The 25,297-nt window shown below is 41.5% G+C and overlaps 1 protein-coding gene across 1 annotated transcript in view; it reads right to left on the bottom strand.

The window, feature by feature from the left end:
• Positions 1-25,297, bottom strand: part of SETD6 (SET domain containing 6, protein lysine methyltransferase) — a 214,090-nt gene that overhangs the window by 126,857 nt on the left and 61,936 nt on the right. The window contains exons 3-4 of the mRNA XM_086947804.1: positions 15,051-15,195; positions 3,288-3,429 (exon numbers count right to left, since the gene is read on the bottom strand). Coding sequence (XP_086803930.1) covers positions 3,288-3,429; positions 15,051-15,195 — 287 coding nt within the window. The remainder of the gene's footprint in view (positions 1-3,287; positions 3,430-15,050; positions 15,196-25,297) is intronic.

The raw sequence follows: 25,297 nt of genomic DNA, 5'->3' as shown, positions 1-25,297 counted from the left end.
TGTTAATCTTTATGAACCTACTACTCCGGATAAATCTTTTTGGCCAGGAGTATTATCTAAGTTGATGACCTATACTGACTATTCAATCGCGGGTGCCAATTGTAACATGGTTTTTAATCCTATCCTAGACAGACACTCAAAAACTAGATTCATACCTTTGCACATACACCGTCAATATAAAACAACTCTATCCCAAAGATCTCTTGTCGATGAATGGAGATTATGCAATCCCACTCTTCAAGAGTACACTTTCTTTTCACCTGCCCATTTTTCTCAGTCTCGGTTAGATTATATTTTTAATCCCAATAATCTTGCTCCGAGAGTTATTAATTCTGATATAGGATCTATACTGATCTTTGATCATGCACCAGTAACTTTAGATTTGGAATCCCCCCCCCCCCTTCCAGGGAACCAGACGGTGGAGGTTCAATAATTCTCTTCTGCCAGACTCACAATTTACTCGTACTTTTGAACAATTTGCCCATACTTTCTGTATGGAAAATAAGTCTCCTGAGATATCTCCTCAAGTAGTTTGGGATGCTTTTAAATCCGCTTCTAGATATTTTATTATAAATGTTGTTTCTCAAAAAAGAAAATCAGCTGCCAATAAGTTAAAGACTCTTACTTCCCATATTAAGAAATTAGAATATTCTTACTATAATTCCCACTCTACGAATACCATAAATGATCTTCTGAAAGCGAAATTTGAATTTAATAAAATCTCTACAGATAATGCTAATTCTTATTTACTCAAGGCCAGTGCAAAGTCTTATTTACTCAAGGCCAGTGCAAAGTACTATGGAGGTAAAAACAAATCAGGGAAACAAACCTCTTGCGAATTACCTTATGATAAAAAAAGAATGTACCATTATTGATTCTATTCTATCTTCTTCTAATCAAAATTTATATAAGAAGAAAGATATTCTTTCAGAATTTACAAAATTTTATCACACGCTTTATTCCCCAGAGTTCCAGTCGGACATGCATGACTCTTGTAATTATTTATCTTCTATTCCCTCATCTACACACCCCAACTTAGATTTTTCGTTATTAGAACAAGATATTCAGATACAAGATATTTCCACTGTTATTTGTTCCATTAAACAATGCAAATTTCCTGGACCTGATGGTTTCACTATCAAATTCTACTCCTACTTTTCATCTTTCCTTATACCTAAATTACACCAACTTTTTCTTTATTTTATTTCATTTCATCTAAATCCTCTGGTGGTTCTTTTCATGAAGCATTGATATGCCTTCTCCCTAAAGACGGTAAAGACCATAGATTATGTAAGAATTATTGCCCAATTTCTTTAATTAATTTAGATAAGATTTTAGCAAAAATCTTAGCTCTGCGTCTAGAAACTTTTTTTTACCAAATTTAATTGGGAGAGAAGAATGTGGATTTATTAAAGACAAACTTCTCTCCGATAATATTCGCTTATTTTTTAATGTTATCAGTAAATCTAAATAAAGTCTTCCCTAGCAGCGATTTCATTAGATGCGGAAAAAAGTTTGATAGAGTTCATTGGTCTGCTACTCTTTCCTGGTTTGGTCCCAAATTTATTCAATGAATTTCATTACTTTATTCTTCTCCTAAATCCTCTATTTTAGTTAATGGTCTGATGTCTCCTTATTTTCCTCATATGAAACAACAGGGAGAGAAAGGGTGTTAGACCGTAGGTACGGAGGAAACTCCTTGTCCCCTTAATCAATATTCAAAAACAAATGGAGGAGTACCTCCTAGAGGTCTTACAATGCCTCTATCAGCAGGGTTATGTGGCGCACACAGTGCCACACAACAGGGGACAGATCTGTACTGTTAGAAGACCCCTCACCTAGTTGGTGACATGCTTCATCATCGGGGTCCCACCCGGACAGCCGAGTGCCATCCGGGTGTGCTGCGACACCTGACTACAGTGGAGCTGGTTTTTTGTTTTTTATATGTACAGAGCTACTAATGGATGTTTAAAAGTTGTCCAACAATACTCCCTCTTAGAATTTATTCTGGAGTGATTGGGCAACGTATAAAATAAAGTAGGACACCTTGGCCCGATTAGGTAGGCTGGTGGTGTCAAAAAAGTCTTGTAGCGAGTTAAAATATTGGTCTACATGTTTCAACCATGATGTAAGTATATGTTTTTCGTCAGGACCAGTGGTGGTAGTCTGGGAGGCCTACACACGCTAAGGTGTACCCTGTCCTCGACTACGAGAAACAAAAGCCACAAAAATCGTGGTTTGTTTAAAAAGGATGTTCTTCTCCATGATTCCTAGAAAAAAACCTGTGGAAGCAAAAGAAGGGATGTAGGGGTTGGGGTGACAGACACACAATACATAGACAATACATATAGACTATGTTTGAGGTGCTCCTCATCAATCTCATCCATCCAGGTGATGACAATATCGTGGATGGTGCGTGACTGCTAGTCATAACAATCGACCTAGAATTGCCCAGAAGGCAGAGCTGCTAGGTAACAGGAAAACACCTGTGTTTGTGATTTGTACAACCCACTAGTTTCTGTGTTACTCTCGGTCATAACCCACTCCTTTGATTCAAAGGTGCGTGGGTGATATCACACAGACTTTATGTGGGTGTCAGGTTCCTCACAGAAGCGGTGAGTGAGGTCTAGGTATTGGCCAAATACCATGCGTACAAGTGTACAGCTTTAAAAACATTTCGCAAAACTCCCCATTTAACAACAGTCGTCCGATAACCGACGTGCTACTCATCTCAGACAAACAATACAGATTGAGCGTGGTAATGGAAAAAGAACGCGCTTACTCGAAGCGCGTCAAGTTTCGGCTTCATGGGCGCCCTGGTTGCCGCAAGCGATCTATGCTACAACCTGGGGAAAAGGAGAAGAGGCGGGGGACAGAAAGGGAGTTAGATGGGCTGCGGGACCGGAGCAGTCACTGCTCTACGAGTCCCGATCAGAGATTTACCATGCGGTCAACTTACTTGTGCATAGAATCGAAGAAGGCAAATTCACCTATCGTGCAACCTTGTCGGAGCCCCGTGGATGTGTGCTGCGGGCTCTGATTGGGGTTTAAAACAGCCGTGCTTCCTGGTTTGGAAGAAGGGGCGTGGTCATTTAAGTGATGAAACTTTTATATTGAGTAGATTAATGTTTACACCATTTCTTGCCACCACGCATCCACCCACCTGCAACTAGGAATATTGTGAAACTCAACAAATGTAAACACATATCATGCCATTAACCTATAACGTGACATCCCAGAAAGATAGAAGGGATCAAACAAAGAGGCAGCTCAAATTGTGTTTTTACCAGAACATGGGATGATCCAAGCCTTTCAGGTCTGGCCACAGGGCAAAGTAAGGCTTCCAGAGTGAGTCACTGTTGGTGTATTCATACAGCAAAGACAGAAGCAAGGGCACCCAGCCAGAGTCACTCACCAGTGAGGCTTTCTCTGCAGTTTAAATAAAAAATAAAATCAGTTGTTTTTGTACTGAAACCTTTTCAACCGACAAGTCTGTGTGATATTTATAATTATGTCCACAAACTAGTGCATGGGCCTTTATTGGCCCATGCACTAGTGTGCACTAGTGTAATACTAGTGCACTAGTGTAATATTAAACAAGTATTGCAATTTCTTTTTTTTTTCTTCAAAGTAAAGACAATCCTCTTTGGAGAATCAGAACATATTAACATGTCAAATCAACTGAATGTTATATACAGGAAACACCTAGTAGAATCAACAAGGCTGTGCGATATTTACAGTTAAGTCCACACACTAGTACAAGGGACTTTATATTGACCCATCATAATTCAGCACAACAAATATTATTACAGTTTATTTTTTTCTACAAATTATAGACATTTCTCTTTGGGAAAGCAGATCACTAACATAATGTCAAACCAACAGAATGTTTCAAACAGGAAAACCTGATAGAATCAACAAGAGCAACTAGAAGAGAGCCCACACATGTTGATAGACACTACGATAAAACATGGGATGGAGTTAACTGGGAGGCCAGCTCCCAGTCAAACTGGGCATTCACAAGCCAAAACAAACTTGAGGGCGAACAGAACAAATTCTATAGTCCAATGAAAACGTGTAGCAGGAGGAGACTCTTGTCCGGAGTGTCCTTGTTTTACCTAAAAATGCAGATGATCCATAAACTTTGGTTAGTTCAACATGTGTTGCAGTAATCACAGGCAGTGCTAATATGGCCTTTAAAGGAAATTCTCTAGTTTTGGGAAGCCTCTTGATACTAACTAACTCAATAAAGCCAAGGAATCTTAACTGGAAGCTGAGAGGGCACGAGGGAAACATAAAAAAGTGGACGGGGAGTGAATAGATGTAGTAATTAAGTTCACCGTATGGGCTCATTTCTTTTTGGAATTATTTTTGGAGCAGAAAATGTTTAATGCAAAAGGTTGTTCAGATACCAGTTATAAAGGAAAGGTGTTGACTTCTAGCGGAAGGTTAGTCTTCTTGGCAAAGCATTTGAACAGGAAAAGAGTTCAAGAGCATAAGAGCTGTTCTGGAAACTGATCGTGATTTGGCAAGTAGGTGTTTTCAGATTTTGTTAATTCAAACCTCAAGTGTCTCTGCTCCTTAGTTATTTGTGTTCATACCTACGGGAGCCAAGCAGCTGAATGAAGGATAGGTTTGAGAGGGCTCTGGCGCTTCAATATCTGTATTTGACCATATAGGTCCTTTTCGTAAAGATATATATACACACATATATATATATTCACTGAAAAAACCATAGGTTTCACACCAGTTATAGTTAGCTGGTCATTTTACTCATACAAAACCTATGAAATTCCCCTGTTATAGTTAGTTCAGCTAACTATAACTCTCGCGCCCGCAATGCACTGCTGATGACGTCACATATTACATCACTCATGACATGGTCAGTGACATCACTCATCACATCACTGATGACATCTCAAATGACACCACGGATGACATCACGGATGACATCACGGATGACATCATCCAGTGGGTGTGTCTCCTGAATTTTTTTGTATATATATATATGTATATCTGAAGGTCGATGGAAGAATAAATGGCTAAGTGTCTAAATTAATGACTTTTTTTGTAAAATTGATTGTATAACTGACTGATTAATTGTATCTTAGTGAATACATGGGTTAGTGAGTAATGTTTAAATATGTAAACACATTTTTTGAATAAGTGGCTGCATAGTTGGTGAGTAGCTACATGAGTGTCTATATAGGTTATTAGTTGGTTTTTTGAGTATCAGTATGAGTGTCTGAGTGTTTATATGGTTTGGTGGGGGATATTACTTAGCACATAGATGAATTAATGAGTTACTCACTGTTTATATGTGTTTTGAAGACAGCATGTGTGCAGGACTGTATGGGTGGATGAGTGTATGTGTATAGGTGTGTTAGTGAGTGAATGACTATCTCAATACTGTCTTTATGACTACGTACATATGTGTTAAACTACTATATGTGAGTATTGGTGTATATAAGTGAGTATATATGAGAGTAAGAGATTTGAAGAGTTCCTGTTTAACTAAGTATGTGTTTCTAGAAGTGATCGTTTAAGAGAGTCAGTATGTGTATGTGTGTGTGTATAGCTGTATATGCAAGTAAATGGATGTTTGATAGTTTTTTTCCATGTGTGAGTATGTGTGCAAGTAACTCTATGGATGAGTATAGGAGTGTAACAGGATGTATAGGTGTATGAGTACATATGATGATTGAGTACATGAATGAGTGACTATACAGAACTGTTGGTGAATGAGTGGATGTGGAAGTAGATGTTGGAATAGGTTGTTGTAACTGGTATTGGTATCTCCATTTTCTTGAAAAATGTTGTTTCTATTTTTGAATGTGTGTATCAAAGGTTATATTAGAGTGAGAGGAGGTCTGCCACTCTTTCAGAATAATGATGTCATCAGTGATGTCATGAGCGATGTCACTGACCATGTCATGAGTGATGTAATATGGGACGTCATCAGCAGTGCATTGCGGGCGTGCGAGTTATAGTTAGCTGAACTAACTATAACAGGGGAATTTCATAGATTTTGTATGAGTAAAATGACCAGCTAACTAGAACTGGTGTGAAACCTATGGTTTTTTCAGTGAATTTCAAAGGTTTTTAAAATGCTAATTCCTAACTATAACGTGTGTGAAACCTATGGGTTTTTTCAGTGAATTTGCAAGGTTTTTTAAATGCTAATTCCTTACTATAACGTGCCTGAAACCTATGGTTTTTTCAGTGAATTTCAAAGGTTTTTGAAATGATAATTTTCAAATGTAATAATGGTTATACTTTTTATACTAATTTACTACATTATTATAAATGATTTTTAGATATATTCTTTTTTAATTACATTACATATTTTTAATATAAATCTGCGTGTTTGCAGAGGGGGAACTAATTCCCCTTGCATACTGGGGGTCCCTGAGGGCCAACTAGCCCACCTGGAACCTCCAGTATGTGCCAGGGGTCTGCATTGCAGAAAGGTGTAATGAGGCCACACCCTTTTTTACACCTCTCTGCAACTCAGCCCTCTGGCTTAGGTTTAGGGATGAGAGTGTCTGATCTAGGCACTATAGATGTCTTATTGACTGCCTTAGTGAGTACCCATTCTGGGTAACCTCTTTCTTTGAACCGTTTGAGGATGGTGTTCATTTCCTGTTTATAGTCTTCTTCTCTGGAGCAATTTCTTTTAGCCCTAAGGAGTTCGCCGTAGGGAATGCTCCATTTGAGGGGGTCAGGATGGGCACTAAGAGCATGGAGTAGACTGTTCCCTGCAGTATCCTTCCTATGCAATTTAGATATCAGTTTGCCCTCCTGGACCTCAATACTAGTGTCCAAGAATTCAATCCGACTTCTGCTTATGTTATAGGTGAGTTGGATGTTGAGGTTATTCTGATTTAGTTTGGCAATAAAGTTAGCTGCTTCTATTTCTGTGCCTAGCCAGATGATGAAAAGATCATCAATGTACCTGATCCAAGTATGTACCATCTTAAAGTCCTCTCTCAGTCTTTCATCTGCTCTAATATCTTCTTCCCACTTGCCCAAAAAAAGATTAGCAAAATTAGGAGAAAAAGCTGAGCCCATGGCTGCGCCGCGTATTTGTTTGAATAGAGCCCCATCAAACATAAATATATTGTTACGCAGGCAAAGTTTCATCATTTCGATGAGCATGACAGTATGGTTACTAAATCCCAAAGCACGGTTTTTTAAAAAGTAGTAGCAGGCCTCCATACCATGGATGTGGTCAATGATGGTATACAGTGCGCTTACATCCATGGTAATGAGTATAGATCCTTCAGACCATACCACCGTGTCAATTTTGGTAAGGAAATATGTGGTGTCTTTTATGTAGGAGGGAAGTTTGGTGACGTATTTTCTAAGGAAGTGATCAATGTAAACCGAAAGGTTCTCATTTACGCTTCCTATTGAGGAAATAATCGGTCTCCCTGGAGGTTCTGATAGATTTTTATGGACCTTAGGGAGTAGGTAAAATATAGGTAATTTAGGGTAATCACGTTTTAGAAAGCAAAATTCATGCCAAGTGAGAAGTCTTTCTATTTGCCAGTCATGTAATTTATTCCAAGTCTCATGAATACTATTGTGGTATTCAGTGGAGTTGGATTTAGTGTAGAAAGTATTGCCTTCAAGTTGTCTCAAAGCTTCCTTGACATATAGATCTCTACCCCATAGAACAATATTGCCTCCCTTGTCTGAGGGTCTTAACACTATTGATTTGTCCTCAGCTAAGGAAAAGATAAATTCTTGTTCTTGCTTAGATAAGTTTCTATTGGAGTGGTATTTGTTATACTGGTTGTGTTTAAGGTGAACAAGTTCTTTACTGACCACTTCCGGAAATGTATCAATGGGATCATGTTGCATTATGGGGTAAAACACTGATTTGGGTTTAAAGCTAGTGCATGCTGCTTTGTTCATGTGTGTCTCCCTTACCCCGACAATTTGATCATCTTGTTGGCTCTCAGTAGAGAGATCGCTCAGAGCATATACGTCCTGTATCAGATCACAGTCATTAATGGTAAGTTCTGGTGGGCTCATCTCTATTGCAGGCCCTTCATTGCATTGTTTAGGGTTAAGTGTGTGCCATTTCTGTAGTTTAAGTTTCCTAGTGAAATTATAAATGTCTATCCTAGTGTCAGAGTAGCTAAACATTTCATTAGGGCAAAAAGTCAATCCTAAGCAAAGAATTTGTTTCTCTTTGAGGGTAAGAGTTCTAGAGGATAAGTTAATTATGGTTTTATTTACCGTTTTGTCATCCATAGTTAACGTCTTCTTCTGTAGCCTCCCCTTTTGGATCCCACTGGCTTTGTGTTCTTTCCGTCTTCTCTGCTGGAACTTGAGTCGTCTCTTTTGTGATCGGCTCTTCCTCTTGCTTGTCCTCTCGGTCTGCCCCGGATTGGTGTTTTCTGAGATGATTGTTTCTGTTGTTCTTCTGCCTCCTTTTTCCTTCTTGTTCTCAGGACCCTGAACTCCTCTAAAAAAGTCGCCGGTTTCTTGATGATCTCTGTATCTGAGACCGTGCTGGTGGATTGTCTTGCGCATCTGAGTCAGGTTCACTTGCGATTATTGTGGGTGTGCTTTCACCTCTTGCTTCTGGAGGTTCGGATATATCCATGACCATATTACTTTGTTTGTATAAGTAGTCGTATTTGGGGCTGTAAGTTAGTATACGGCCACTGTCGTAGTCCCCACAGTCCCTATGTAGCTTTCTTTGTTTGCGGTATTTGATATCTTCCTCATTTTTCTTTAGGCGGCCCTTTAAATCATCCTTAAATTTATTTATCATATCTTGGTTGGGGTGGTTGCTGAATTCCTCCTCAAGTTCTTTTATTTGTTTGAGAATCGTCTCACGGTCTTCCCATGCATATTTTATTAGAATGCAAAACATATTTCTGCTGCTTGAGGCTGAATTTTCTGACCACTCCTCTAACATTTTAGCATTAGGAGATTCATGTGATGGAGTTATGTAGATTCTCAAACCCCGTGGTATCATGTTCTTGTCCACGTAATCTTGAAGAGAGGTTGCCTCCCACCATTTGGAAGTTTCTTGTTTTCTTAGTTTTTCATATTTTCTTAATTGAAATGTTAGTGAACTTCCATCTGTTTTCTCAAATACCATGGGACCCATTCCACCTTTGCCCGGTCCCCTCCCAAACAGTGTGGCTGCCTCCTTTCTACGTTAGTCTTCCTCCTCCATTGTTGGTTTTCTTTAATTAATTCTTTCTTTGCAATTGTACCATGTGTTCATAAGTGAAAAGGTTGCACTCGTCGGTTATTCTTTGGGAAAAGACGATGTTCCGTGTCGTCTAATTGTGTCTTAATGATGCTGTACACCTTCACTATTTGTATAAACAGTTCCTGAAGCCGTATAGTTGTTACGTTTGTCCGAATGGAATGCTGGAAGTTTTAACGGGTTTGTATACTTTGTATGTAGTCTGTAACACATTAGCTGGTGCTCAAAATGCCACCGTCTCCTTTTCCGGCTAATCCTAGGCAACAACCCACTACCCAGTGCCGCCGCGCCGGGTCTGATGCCCCTTCGCTAGCGCGCCGGTGCCTCGTCCCACTACGGCAGCACCAGAACAGCGGGTCTTACCGTCAGGATCGCACAGCGGTCAGCTCTCCTCTTCGGATGTTCACAACGCAAATCGTCTGTTCTTACGGCCGGTTCGGATCCCTCCGTTTTGTGTAAAAATACTTCATGAGGGTTGATTCCTGGGATCCAGTTCCCAACGTCAGGTGGCGTGTTAGGCCCGGCGGCCCCCACCGCCGAGAATTGTCAATATCCTTGCAAGTTTTACCGTAGTAAGTAATACACGCACTCAAAAGGGTACAGCTTGGTGAAGTTTTATTCCCAAAGTCCGCTACGCGTTTCAGCACCGAAATGCCTTGTTCACACGATTAACCTTTTCCGAGTGAAGAGCAGTTTTTAAGTACAATCCAAACAATCAACAAATGTGGTAAACATAAAAGAAGTACATTTTGTACAAAGAATATGGCGGCCATTATTAAATGTACCTGTTTGCATGGTTTCTTATACGGGATGGAATTTATGTCCTTTAAACAGTATACATACACATGATCACAATTGGAAAACTGTGCATAAAAGTGTTTAAGCTAAACAAGTCTCGCTCTATGTGCTGCGCCATGCTATCACATTAATCAACTTGAGCCAAAAACATACATACCTAAATAAACATTAGGTATGTATTGAAAATCGGCACTAGACCAATGGTATTAATATATTAATTTCAATGATGTATAATTGAAATAACGTTCGCCCACGTAATCAGTGACAAATCTGAGGGGATGTACAATAATGACTGAATCATATACAGTTTCCCGTTGCAAAATGGCGCTCATGTTTTTGGCTCAAGTTGATTAATGTGATAGGGGCTAGGGGCTAGGACTACCACATGATTTTCCGCAGCAAACGAACTCGGGGCAGCGAGTCTGGAACATCGGCCCTCCAAACAGGCAAGAGTGTCTCCTCCAATCTATGTGAGACGCTTTGGTTTTAAAGCAGACAGTTGAATGCGAGTGAAAAGGACACAAGACATCTGAGGAAGGCAGTGATGCCGAAATGCATTGTGTCAGTCGCTTTTTCCTGCTAACTGCAAATTAAACGGAAAGGATTCAAACGTACCTGTGTGGCTCTTGACTCTCAACAAGTGGGGGACTGTTTGGTGTTGGTGTGTAGTGCTGGCCACAAGCACTGGAGCCCCCATCCCTAAAGAAGTTTGGCGGAGTGTGGCTAACAAAGGGGTGTGTCTCAATGTGCTTGGGAAACCGCCAAACCTACCTGGTGCCACAGCGTTCGACAGGCTGGATTACACTGGGTCATGACCTCATGACAGTGCCCACACTCACTGAAGCGGTGGGCGCTCTGCCACGTTGGGGACAGTGCAGGTGGGATGAAAGGTACGGGAATCCCGCTCCGTTTCTGCACTTAAAATCCGGGCTTTGGAGGTGCAGCTGCGGACACCGCCCACTGGGGCTAGGACTACCACATGATTTTCCGCAGCAAACGAACTCGGGGCAGCGAGTCTGGAACATCGGCCCTCCAAACAGGCAAGAGTGTCTCCTCCAATCTATGTGAGACGCTTTGGTTTTAAAGCAGACAGTTGAATGCGAGTGAAAAGGACACGAGACATCTGAGGAAGGCAGTGATGCCGAAATGCATTATGTCAGTCCCTTTTTCCTGCTAACTGCAAATTAAACGGAAAGGATTCAAACGTACCTGTGTGGCTCTTGTCTCTCAACAAGTAGGGGACTGTTTGGTGTTGATATATATATATATATATATATATATATATATATATACACATATATATACACACACACACACACACACAAAACACACCTGCACACACACTTGTGTGTTATGTGATATTCTAAATTAAATCTAATTGATCTGAATATTAAATGAGATCTCTTGGTTAGAAATGTACTTCATTAGCTTTCAAAACCACTAGCTTTTGTTCTTGGTGGTCAAAAAATGGCATATTCAAGGTGATCTGCTATACTGAAGAGGATTTGCTTGACAACCTCAGTATCAAACCGACAATGAATTTATAACTGTCCCACCTTCAAGAAGGCTCTCATGTCCACAAGAGTAAATGCAATGTATCAGCCCTCTACTGCACAGTTAACTAATTGTTAATACATTTACCACAAGACTATTTATTTATTTATTTATAGAGTTTTGTATAGCGCGGACAAGACCCGTGGGTATCAGAGCGCTTCACATGTGATATAAATTACAGACATTATGAAGGCAATTGTATCAACATATATATATGACGTATAAGACACTGAGATAAGTTGTAAGGGGTAGATTACAGACATTATGGAGGCAATTGTAACAACAGATATATATGACATATAAAACGCTAGGATAATCTGTAAGGGAGATTATAAGTAAGAGTTCTTTCGCCCATCCAGTTAGTAGTAGGAGGTGGGTGAGGTATGGTTATATAGTATAACAGTGCAAATAACATGTGTAAATAGCATTAAGGAGTAAAGAGTGTTGCCATGTAACCAGGATCCTGGCAATAAAACATAATGAGGTAGAGCGTATATAGTATTATCTGAGAGATTATCGATATCGGGTCATATACGTTTGAGGTAGTAGTAAAGTGGGTGGCCAAGGTTTAAACATGAAATCAGTCAATTGGCAGATAATTGATCTTCAGGAAGTTTAGGTTGAGGCCTTCTCTCTTTGGTGTAGATGTTTTCATCAATAATCTGTACGCTACTCTATGAGAGGTATTTGCTCATCATGTGGTTCTTCAGTTCGCGTTTGAATGTTATCAAATTTTGAATCTTGCTGATGTTCGGAGGTATTGAGTTCCAGACTCTGGGGGCGGCTCCTGAGAACGCTCGGTCGTAAGTCTTTTTCTTCCGGAAAAAGGCTGGCCTCAGTAGCAGTTCGTTGACGCTTCTAGTTGGTCTGTTGCCTCCCGATAGCTTAATTTTCTTGGCCAGGTATCTCGGCGTGTTGCAGTGAACTGCTCGGTGGGTAATACAGGCCATCTTCATTTGGATTCTGGCCTCATAGGGTAGCCAGTTTAGTGTTTTCAGGTGAGGAGATATGTGATCGAATTTCCTCGATCCCGTGATCAGTCTTGCCGCTGCATTGAGACAGGCTTTTAGTGGTGCTGTGGATGTTTTCGGTAGTCCCGCTAACGTGGTGCAACCGTATTCGATCCTTGAAATAACTAGGGATTGTACAGCCAGTTTTAGGTCCGCCTTTGAGATGTACGGTTTCAGTTTTCTTAAATAGTTCAGATGGAAGCGGGCGCTCTTGGCCATTGAGTTTATGTGGTCTTTCATGTTCAGATTCTCATCTAGGGTAATTCCCAGTGATTTTGCTGAATTGACTAGGGTCGGGGTGCAGTCCAACGCGGTCACCAGTTTCGTCAATTCCTTTACCTCAGGACGGTTCTTCGTCTGTGAAATTAACGGGAATTCAGTTTTATGGGCATTTAGTTTCAGATGGTTCGTAGTTAACCACTGTAGAGCTCTCTTGTTCATTAGGTCAATGTCAGCAAGGGAGGCGATCTTTATGTATATTTGCGTGTCATCTGCATACATGTGATAGGGTATCTGTGATTCCCTAAGGATCTCCGTGAGGGGTTCAACATACAAGTTGAATAGATCTGGGGATAAGGTTGAACCTTGTGGGACACCGACGGCAGTAGGACAAGGGGAAGAGGTTGCTTGATTGACCAGGAAACGTTGAGTCCTATTCTGCAGGAAAGATTTAAACCATTTCAGCACATTTCCCGACAAGCCCATCCTTTCTTGTAGCCTGGTCGTCAGCAATTCATGATTTACAGTGTCAAATGCAGAAGACAGGTCTAGAAGAATCAATAGGCATGCTTGATTTCTGTCTAGCGCTTGTAGGGCGTCGTCCACGATATGCAGGATCGCAGTTTCAGTACTATGCCCAGCTCTGAATCCAGATTGGCAATCATCTAGTAGTGAGAACTTAGCGATGTGTTGGCTCAATTGGCATTGTACGCATTTCTCAATAAGTTTGGCTAGTAAAGGTATATTGGTCACTGGTCGATAGTTGTTCGGGTCAGTTGCATCCGCTGTCGGTTTTTTGATGATAGGCACAACCTGGCCAGTTTTTAGGCAGTCGGGTAGGGTCCCTTGTGTAAGTGAGGCATTTATTATCTCAGTCCAGATTGGGACTAGGGTGTGGCTAATTTCTCTTACGCACTTTGCTGGTAGAGGGTCTTGATAGTGGTTATTCGGTCTGATTTCCTTTAGCATTTTGGCGATCTTTTCTTGGTCATAGCATTCAAAAGTGTCCCAATTGGCCTTATTTTTAGTTTGGGGACTCTCTATGGACTCATTGGGCTCTTTTGTAGGTGCGGTAGGGGTCGAGATGTTAATCGCGGCAGTTGAGAGCTCCACTTCAAGCAATTTCGTTTTCTCCGTGAAAAATGTAGAGAATTCCTCACAACTTAAGGGAGTTTTTGGGTTCTCGTGAACTGTTTTGGCTAGTTTATTCGACTGTTGTTTTAAAATCTCAAAGAGTTTCCGAGGTCTGTTTGAGGCATTGTCGAGTTCAGCTTTTATAAAATCTTTTTTGGATTTAATTATCTTCTTGTTATATTGCCTTCTGGTATTCCTTAGGGCTATCAGCTCGGGAGAGGAGGGGTGTTGCCTCCATTTCGTTTCGACCATTCTCAGTTTGCGCCTGTCCTCATTCAGTGACTCACTGAAACAGGGATTTTTTGGTTTTTCTGATACTCTTTTCAGTGTCTGTGGCATGGTGTCATTGACGATATTTCCTATTGAGGTTAAGTAGTGCTCCGTTAACTCGTTGACATTCAGTCGGTTGTTTGGTGGCTTCAAGACATTCTCACATCTTTCAACCAATAGTTCAATATTAGCTTCTTTAGTGTCTCGGACCAGTTTTTTGACCTTGCGAGGTTGTATGGTCCTGCCTTTTTTCATTGTGGGTATCGCAAAAGTTATGGCGTGATGGTCGGACCAGTCACACGGGTCGATGGTGAGAATTGAAGTCTCTTTATTCCTTGAGATAATCCAGTCTAAGGTCCCTCCTTGTGAATGAGTGGGATTAGTAGTAGGCTAAAAGGAGACAGAAGGGACTAAGACAATACAGGTGGTACTAGGAGTGAAGGAATGGGTCTGCTGGGCCAGCATAGTTCTCTAGGATTGCTCTCGCTTCCAGACAATAGGAGCTAGCAGCCTGATTCTCCAGGACCTCTTTGGCAGAGCTATGCAGAACCTTTATCTGTGTTTAAGAGACTTCCAGCCCCAACAAAGTGGACACCCTCAGTCGGTTATTCAGTTAGAAAGTTGTGGATACTTTACATAGGGAGAAGTGCCTATTTAATTTGAATGTTTCCATATGTGGTATCCTGCGAAAATGATGTAACTTATCTGTCAAACACCAAGTGGGGTCCCCCACCCTTCTCTCCCTAACTCATTACTATGAAACTATCAGAGTTACATAGGTTTTGCCTTGTTTCATGGAGTAGAACATGCAAATGTGAGCAAGAGAATACCTTTCTGAAGAACAGAAGAGATGGAGGTTGTGTACTGGGACAGGAGAGCTGACCTGGGGACCAAAAAGAGAAGCTCTCCAGCTGACAGATTTCCTTGGGCTAACATGCCATACTCCGACGCAGTCCCCTCTTTGCGGATGCAAACCTGGAAAAATGACAAATATTAGAATCAAGGATATATGTCAACCACAAATCCATCCTTTTTCTATTTTGTCTTCTCAAGCACCTAATCCGGAAGCCCCAGAAGTCAATTTTGTCTTGTCAAAGTGGTCTCCAATACTTCCTGGCTTTCATAGTAACTTTTTGTCACAGAATCAAATAGCCTCCAAGGTAACACACAAGTGCAAATGGAGAGGAGGGAAAATAAAAAATAACTAAGTAAATTAAAGCAATACCTATTCATATATATGACAAAACAATCTAGCCTGTACCCACTTTTTCCTTTCAATTTCTTTAAGTACAGCATCATTTCGTTTTTTAGTTGTGGCGTTTAAAGGACTTTTTATGACAACATATATACAAGTATCAATCAATCAATTAAAATTTGCTTTATTCAGTTTACAAATCAGCAAACAAATAAAACATAAAAGCACAGTCTTACAGTTATATAGCACATTACTATACAATTTTCTGTTAAAAAATGTAATTTAAAAACAAACATAGCATTTAAGAGTCTAAAAATTGTTAAAAACTAAGACCTAGCAGCATACTTTAAATGGAACAAAGTTCATAAGTGTTTCCTACACTTGATTGTGCGCTTCAAAAATAGGGCCATGTATCTCACAAAACAATCATCATCTAAAAACTGCAATGCAAGATAGGCCAGGTGACACTGCCTCATACCCCATCATTTCAGTATAGGTTTAATCCACCTCCTCCTCTGTTCCAAATAGAATTTATAAAACAGGACTACATGAACTGATGTTTGCGGGGAGACTCCGTCACAGGGGCAGTTTGATAAGATTTTGGACCAATTGTTTATAGTCGGAAAGCTTACCAAACGGTGGAATGAAATCGAGTCTAAGACGTGTAAGAACAAATCTATCGTACCCACTTAATGTTTAAGCTGAATATGGTTGCATGCCGATGGTAGAGCGCATCATTTGGTTGGTTTGAACCATGGCCAGTGATGCCTCAACGGCAAATCTATTTGCCTCCAAATGGGTCATGCATTGTTTAATTGCGATTAAACCTAGAAGTCCACATCAAGCGACCCTTAAGCGGATTATGGGGGGGAGGAGGGATGGAGGGGGGGGTTTTCTATGAATAAGTGGGAGGGGGGTTTGGAGGGGAGTTTTGCAGTTGATTTAGAAGAGGGGCTAAAAGTGGACACACGCACACTACTGCGGAACGCTACTCCTGCAACACTGACACCAGGCATGAGAGAGCTGAGAACTTATCGCCGCCTGGCCTCCGGGATGTGGGCCAGCAGGCTGTGTAAAATGTGAAGTGTACTCACGTGATACAGCACTCTGAACCATACTGTGTATATATGAGAATTTTGCCTGAGCAATGTGTGTCTACAATAAAAATTACTTTAAAAAAAAGAAATGGGTCATGCATTGTTTTTTGAAAGCCTTTATAGAGTTGGAACCCATTGTGATAATATTCTGGCTGGCCCAAGTCGGATATAAAAACTTTTACGTACTTTAACCACCTGATCTCTAATGCATGATCTAGTTTAAGGCTATCACTTAATACATTACGATTGAATATGGTTTTAGTCGAAGACCAGATCCAATGCCATAGCAGAGCTGGTTGCACCTTTATTATGTCTGTGATGTATGGTAGCCCCAACTCTGTATGGCAAATATAGGTTGATTTACAGTGTGGGATCGCCAACAAATATCTTAGAAATGCGTTCTCCACCTTCTGGATTTCATTTACGTCATAGTATCCCCATATCCCGGCGCCATAAATGGCTGTGCTGACGCACTGGGCTTGGTAGATAAGGATCAACTCTAATGGGACTCTCTTCCTTAACTTTTTTTAAAAATTCACCAAAGCGCTCATTGTTCTCATAAAGAGAAATTTTCTAGTCTTGATAGCCTAATGCCATGAACCCTTTTGGTCAATTAAAATTCCTAAATAAGGGTACATTGTAGTAGTTTTTTACTCTCTATATAGATGTCCCTCTACTTCCCGCTAATGGTCCCGCATTTCATTATAAAAGTTTGAGTGATGTTTATTCACAGGCCTAAGTTTTTCATAAACTCATTATAACTATCAAGAGCCCGTTGTAGTCCCCTTGGTGTTCAAGCCATAATTACAGCATTGTCAGCGTAGAGTAGTGCAGGTATTGAACGACTAGACAGCTGAGGTAGGCCCCGAGACCTTTCCAACATGGATTGCTCCAAATCATTGGTATATAATGTAAATAGGAAAGGTGCCAGAACACAGCCCTGCCCAACCCCCCTCTCCATTTGGAACAAGGCTGAACACTCTCCATTGGGCCCAACCACAGCCAAGCTTTTGCATTTCTGTAGAGCTCTCTTGTAAAATGGATTAATGGAGCCTCCACCCCCACTGAGGCAAAAATACTCCATAGTTTTTTGTGACGTACGCAGTCAAACGCGACCGTAAGGTCAACAACGGCCAGGTACAGTCTTCACTTTTTTGCCGTCGTGTATATTCCCATAAGGATGGTTAAGTATATACAAGTAAACAAGCAAAACGGGAGGCACAACTCACTGACACTTCTTTCATCCTTTTTAATTATCTTTAATTATGTAAGCATGCCTCATAGTCCCTCATAAAACAACATAGTACATCTCTGAGCGCTGGATGGCAAGGAGTAATGGGTTCACTTACCTGAATTGTGCAAGAACTCAATTTCAGGCCTCAAAATTAATGTGAGTTTTATCCTGTGAGGTAAGACTGTTTCTGTGTGTTCAAAACGGACACATCTTCTGTTCATGTTGCTGTACATAGCACAGGGCTTCCCAAGCAGAGATAGACATTCTGGACAATGACATATGAAGAGAAGGTGGGGGGGCGGGTAGGGGGAAAAGGTGCCCATTTAAGACTATGAGGCCCACTAGGCAGAACAGTCTTCCGATGGAATGGTTTCATCAGCTCCCTTCCAAATTGACTCAGCATATGGCAATCATGTTCTGGAGGTTGATAGAAGATAGACTACTTCTGCCGCAACAGTACTTCTGAAGCCAGCAATTCAAACAAGTTGCTCACCTTCGGTAACGTATCATCTGGTATAGACACAGTCTAGTCGCAGATTCCTTAACTATTAAATTCTCCCCAGATGCCAGACTGGATTTGGAAATTTTCCAACAGTCACTGGGGGTCTGCGCCTTACGACTCTGTGATGAACTCGACTCCCATAGTGATGTTAGTGGAGTCATATATGTCCCATGTGGCGCTCGGACGTCGGTTTCTTCTGTGAAACCTTCCGTGCCAAACGCGGCACCACTATAGAAACTGGCTGTGGAAATGGTATGCCAAAAAAAGTTTACTGTAGTTTTAAAAATAATTCGAATATGGAAATAAATGGTATGATAATACCCAGACAAGGCCCATACGGAAAGATCCAATGATGAAACAAATCAAATTGGAAATGAAGGGTACAGCAATACCAAGTCAAATTTAATAAATAAGACCAAATGGTGCGTTAAACCACATCATTTTGTGAAACAGTGAACACTGGAATATAAAACTAGTACTGATAAGGTTATAAACCTTACACTACAAAAAAGTCCCAGAGCGGGAAGGATAGATAGGGAATTAAGGAATCTGCGGCTAGACTGTGTCTCTACCAGATAATACTTTACTGAAGGTAAGTAAATTGTTAAACTGATAGAGACATCTAGCCACAGATTCCTTAACTTCTGAATTAGATACCATAGCTATACCTACCAGGAGGAGGGTCTGCAAACTAATTCTACAAACACTCTCAATGAGAACCAGCTGGTCAAAATTCACCACAGACCATACCTATGTAGGAATCAAATGCAAAAGAGCAGGTCTCTCTATAAAAACCGTGGTACCAACCACAGCCAATGTAAATAGGAACAATCCTGCAGGCACAAAAAAACAAAAGCCTAAGGGGAACAGGATAAATCCCTGTCCGAAGACACCTGACAAATAGTATTTAACCCCCACAGGGTGAGTGAACCATTGGACTAGAAAGGTCGAAGGCAATGCAAATGCCATGCCACCCGGATTCGCTACATCGTTATAGAAATATATGAAGGAAATCTGTGCTGATAACTCCAGAAAAGAAGGGCTTCCAAACCTTAATCCCATTAAAACCAAAATGAATAAATCCATTCCTAACAAGGTAGGGAAGATCAGACCAAGATGAACTTCATAGTCCATGCCTAAAATAAACAACATAAAAAAAAATACAAAATGACCACCCAAAGGATCACACAACGCATAGTGTCCGTAGAGAATGAAAAATGGCAATTAAACAGAAATGAATCTGCATATAAATATTGATCAATTACACCCAGATCTATATATCCGCGTTCCACAACAACATATGGATCCGAACTTTAAAATAAAACGTAATATCCTTCTTATTACATGTAGCAGAACTATCTTTCAGCATGTGTGAACACATTGACAACACACTTATGTAAACTCTGTATACGTACACGTAGATAAAAGGAACTGAAAATCAATCCCAAAATACCATACAATATCAAGCGAGATGTGCAACCTTAATGAAACAACTTGGGTGACTTAGCATTAAAAAATACTGCCTGTCAAACGTATCCTAACCGGCAGGTACTACCTAAAGAAAACCCACATGAAAATGAGCCTTTGCCAGCAGCAACCCCTTACTACCACACTTGGCCTAGAAGGCCAAGACAACCAGGATATACCAAACCCCTGGAAAATACCCCCAAACAAGCATTTACAATGCAACGGTCTCGCCTTTGCAAAAGTTAGAGCTATTGGTATTGTAAATGCCAACATTTTTATTTATGTGTTGGTTTTGAAAACATAAATGAATGGCATTGTCATTTACAATGCCAATAGCTCAATCTCTCGCAAATGCCACACACAAACAGACCTAGAAACAGAGACCCAGAAACACAGAGCCACACACACACACAGAGCCACACACACAGAGCCACACACACCGAGAGCCACACACACCGAGATCCACACACACACAGACCCACAAACACACCGAGCCACACACACAGAGCCACACACACACACACACACACACACAGAGCCACACACACACAACCCCACATACACACACAGAGCCCCAAACACACCGCCTACGCTAGCCGTGACCTAAAAAAATAAAAAAACACAGAGCCTGGCAGATCGTGTGTTGGTTGCACTGTATTCATTAGAGCACAGACTTCTGGAGACATTCGAAGGGGCTGGGCTTCTTGAGAACAGAAACAGTTAGACGGTAGGTAGATATGGCCTGTTCATCAGGAAGGAGTCTGTATCTTGTGTGTGTACTCCTCGAGGCACGGCTGTCTCAGTCTTGGGGCACCGTCTGTAATCCGGCCTTCACCCCTTATCCCTCCACACATCTAAACCAAAATAGCCCCGTTTTTGCACTTCTTTCTTTGGGGATAAACAGGCTTCGTTTAAATCACAAATCTATCACCTGCTCCGCTTCCTACCTCACTAAGTGCCTTTCATTGTGTTTTCCTGCCTCCTCCGCTGCGAAACAAAAACACCAGGTAGTTTTTAGGAATTTTTCAGGAATTTTAGGCCCAACACTTCAAGGATGTTTTATTCCCTTTGAGGCAAAAAAAAATAAAAGAACTAACTTTCGATAATCTGGGTAAAGTTCGATATAGGCCCTGAGTAAATGCTTCTGAAATTGCTGATGGACTGCATTAGCTTTGTCTTGTGCAGCTTTCACCAGACCTTCGCTGGGCCTGCCTCACCCTCAGTGTTAGGACCTGGGCGGGCCCTGGAAAGCACAGTGTAATCCCATAGAAAAGTTGATGTCTCAAAATGAACCCCTGGGTCTCGATCAGCCGTTTCAAAATGACAAGAGCTTGGCATTGTTTTGCAAAGTCGAGAATTTTCAGGAAAGTGGTCTGTGTTTTCATACGCTCTCCTTATGCAGATGTATCTGTTTAACACAATGAGTACTTAAGTGGGGGCCTTTGAGAGGGAAACCCTCCAGGCGAGCACCCTTCACAAAACATTCAACCCCACTCGTCGATGCTTTGTTTTCAGTCCATGTAGGAACGTGCTCATAGCCGGCTGGGTTTACATGCAAATCGCCTCAATGTATTTCAGCCTCTAAATAGATAATGAGTGCACACTGCTCACCCTCAGCTGTGCAAATGGCTTCCCAGATTCCTCATGTTTGGGGGGACAGTGCGCACTTTCGGGAGGAAAGTTTGAATTTGTCTATTCTCTACTTTTCATATTAAATAACTTAAGAGTCATATGTGGACACAAAAGAGCATCTGTGTTTGATATTTACATAAATATATATTGTTTTCTACCATTTGAAAGCTTCACCTTCATTACACTGTTTTCTCTGGAGGAGAAGCGCTGTAGATACAATCCCTTAGAGTTTTTCTGCTGTGTGAAACTGCCCATACTGTCAATGGATGTAGTTTTCATAGGACTGGTTCTAATTTATTTGGACAAACATTGACAGTGTTTTACTCTTTTTTTCAGATTTATATAGGGCGAACTTTACCTGAAGGTATGGAGCTCTTTAGATGAGCACCAGTTACGTTACACAAGGACACCTTCATTTTGGGTAGGCGCTGGGAGATTAAGAGATTTGTCCAGAATCACAGGATGTTGAGCAGAGCCCAGAATCACAGGATGTTATACAGACGCCAAGGCTCGAACCTGGTTCCCCAGCTCCAAAGTCGGCGGCTCTAAAACACTTACCAACCATTTTGGGAGCGTTTGGGGAGCGAGATTCAGATGCGTGCTCGGGAGAGCTTGTGAGACGCCTTGCAACTTTTTAAGCGCAAGGGTTGTAATATGCCTTGGAACCTGCAGACAGAGGGACTAAAAATGAAGTTAGGATGGCGGAGTATTCATTCGTCCTTTTTGCGCATTTTCTCCACCAGCAAAGAAAACAATGCCATATCGCGAGCCAACTGCCCGGGCAGCGACGGTCTCTGTTCAAATGTACATCTGTAAGGATAGCGCCATACTGACGGGGGTGAGGCCACTGGAAATATATCCCTATTCCCCATACAGGGGGTACAGTATCAGTGCCCGCATGTCAAGACTCTCCGGACAACGAGTTGCAGCAGCAAACAGTCACTTTCTTTTCTAGAAAACCTATTTGAAGATTGCCTATTGTGCGAGCACATAAGTTCTGATGAATGAGCATGCATGCATGCAGTTGGAAAGCAAGCATTGGCACACAGTCCGCAGCTCCGCATTTTAGCGCTGCGACCGAATGACTTTGCCAATGCTTGTTCACAAAGTTAACGTTTGCTGTGAAAACTATAAACATACGGGAATGCAAGATATTAGTAAGTATTTTTCAACATACAAAAAGGATATATTATTTCGAAGTCTGATAAAAATAGATATTTCAGGAAATAGATATTTGTTAAAGTAGCAAGAACATGCGCATTAAAAATCAGGAAATACAGAGCCATCTAATATCGGCGTCCTTGCCTTCAACAGACACATCATATAAGTGACGCAAAGAGGGACTTTTTAAATATTGGTGCTGTTGTATTTTATTACATCAAACAAGCCTACTGCTTTGTAAAAAAAAAACTGAAAAGCGAAGGCTTGAGCGGACGACCTTGCAAATTTACCAGTTCAAATTGCGCAAGCTATGATGGCGCAGGGATCCTTACAAAATTTATATTGAACCTCATACGTACTTTACTTTCAAGAAATAGCAAGGGCTTTCGGGCGGGTGCCTTTATAGTTGTTGAACGTATTATGCAGTCGCTTTGAGATAAACCCTTTCACAATAGTGTGTACATTAAACTGGCAGTGGCATTCTTTAGAAGGGCAGGACTGTTCACAGGAGAGGGCTCCGAGTTCCAATTATTAAAACTGAACAGTTCGTTGTAGCTGGTGTGAAAAGAAAGCAACTGTTTACCTAGTCAGTCAAGGAGTGTTGCACGCTGTCAAACTGCCATGAGACTAGAGGCTCTATGGGACATACAAAACAGACATAAACTGCCACTACCATTCATCCAAACATTGATGGATTCCGCCAGACACCTCCTACCAGGGCCATGGTACAGAAAGACATTGCGGGGTTAGTCAGGTGCCATAGCCCATGAGTATGCCAAGAAAAGAGAATGGAGTGAAATACACGATGGGAAGACTGAAAGGCATGTGGGAAAAGAAGGACTGAGGAGAAAAAGACGGTAAACACGTGAGGCAGTAGTAAAAGCTCCACTTCATTCTGACACCTTTCATTATTCGATTTTCAATAGCACTAAATGCCATGGGAGTGGTTACACCCACTCCTACACTCCCACTGCGTGCTGCTGGCCCGGTGCACTTGTTGACATCCCTGGCCCCCTGCCGCTCCACGTCAAGCGCCCCTGGGCGGCGCACTGGCTCCCCGCAACCTTTTCGCTATTCCAGGTTGGAACGCACCGTCTGTTCCGGGGCGGCCTCAATAGGCCACTCAGCCGGTGACAGGGGAGGTTAGCCAGTCCTGTGAGACCGCGCGAGAAGGTCAGCGCCTGACTGACGGGCGCGCGCTGCCTGCCACAGACGTGTGAAGGATTAACCATCCGGGCTGCGCGTGCCAGCGATCTGCAACAGCATCGACTGTCGCCCCGGGAAAGTCTCCTTCTCGAAGCGTTTAAGTAAAAAAAAAAAAAACAGACCGAGAGCCCAGATGGTGCTTTCCGGCTATCCAAAGATTTCATTCAAAATAAATGTACTCCTAAGGGGCTTGATTTAATTTAGGGAAAATGTTTCACTGCAAGTTGATGTGGCATATAGTACTGTTCAATGACCAATGTTTCAGACTGTCCCCACATAACCTTTGTATGTTTCGAAAAATGTCACTTAATACACTCAGAGCATAGTTTACAGAAGAGTGCAAAAATTTCATGGTGCAGATTCGAAATCTAAATTGAGGGCAACCACCTCTGATTCTTGAAAAAACAAGCAACAAGCGAGCTACGCCATGACACCACCATGTTTCTCCGAGGTGAAGCAGGAATGCCTCGGAGAAACGCAGCGTCATTTTCGGATTCGGGGGCGTGTTTTCCTTTCTCTCCTTTTCCCATTGGCTGGAATGTAAAATTCCAGCCAATGGGAAGAGGAGAGAAAGAACATGAAAAAAACACGCCCGAATCCCAAAAAGACGGGGCTTAAACGGACAGACACCCCTCTTCTCCAATGGCTGGCCTCCGTTTAGGAAGCCAGCCAATGGAGAAAAAGGGCGGGTTCAAGCCCCACACTCTAAAACATAAGATCTCGCCGGCGAGACTGCCCAAGCGCAGCCTACGCAGGCTGAGACCTAAAAAGGAAACCCAGTTGTAGTAACTGTCCGCCAGGCATATGCGACTAAATTCAATCTGACCGGAAGGTAGACAAGGACTTTAATATACATATTTAGTTCTAGAAGAACACACAAAGCACCACATCATGCATCGCTCTATGATCCCTTAAAGGCCTGTAAGGTACAGAAAATAACAAATGCCAAATGCTTAACAGAGAAAGAGAAATGTCCCCAAGAAGACTGAGAACATCCAATCTCTGCACAGGAAATACATGGCTATCAATAGTTCCACAGCCAACGAATAAGGAAATATCCAGGATGGTCTTAAATTGAAGGAATATTTTTAAAAAACCCTTCTCTTCTTAAAAAACAGAAATCTTCTCAAACATGCAAGACAGCTGTAAACAGCCCTAAGGTAAATGTTCAGCCATTGCATCACATATAACCTCAGAAGCAGAGCTCACGGGACAACCATGTTCCAAAACTGAATATAAGAATAAATGACACCTTCAAAAATGGAGGAAACTGAGACTAAGTATTCAGCAGAATACAAATCAAATACCACAAATTGCCAAACGTACTGTCTTCAGTAAAAAAGGAGAACACTTCCATGGAACAAATTCCTAAGCGTAGGTTTGGAACAATTCACATAATAAAGCTGGCCTGACTCCCTCACAGGGAAGCGTAACCCAAAATTATCCAATGCAAAAGCTATCCGTGCACCATTTGAATTCGATGAAAAGTGCACTCCGCTAAAGTAATAAAAGAACTGCATTGTGCAAACTAGAGACCACAAATATCCCTGAAGTGGAAATTCAGAGCATACACAAAAAACAAG

Source organism: Lissotriton vulgaris, chromosome 12 (assembly GCF_964263255.1).
Source record: "Lissotriton vulgaris chromosome 12, aLisVul1.2, whole genome shotgun sequence".
Classification (NCBI taxonomy): Eukaryota; Metazoa; Chordata; class Amphibia; order Caudata; family Salamandridae; genus Lissotriton; species Lissotriton vulgaris.
This window is presented reverse-complemented; position numbering and strand designations above follow the sequence as displayed.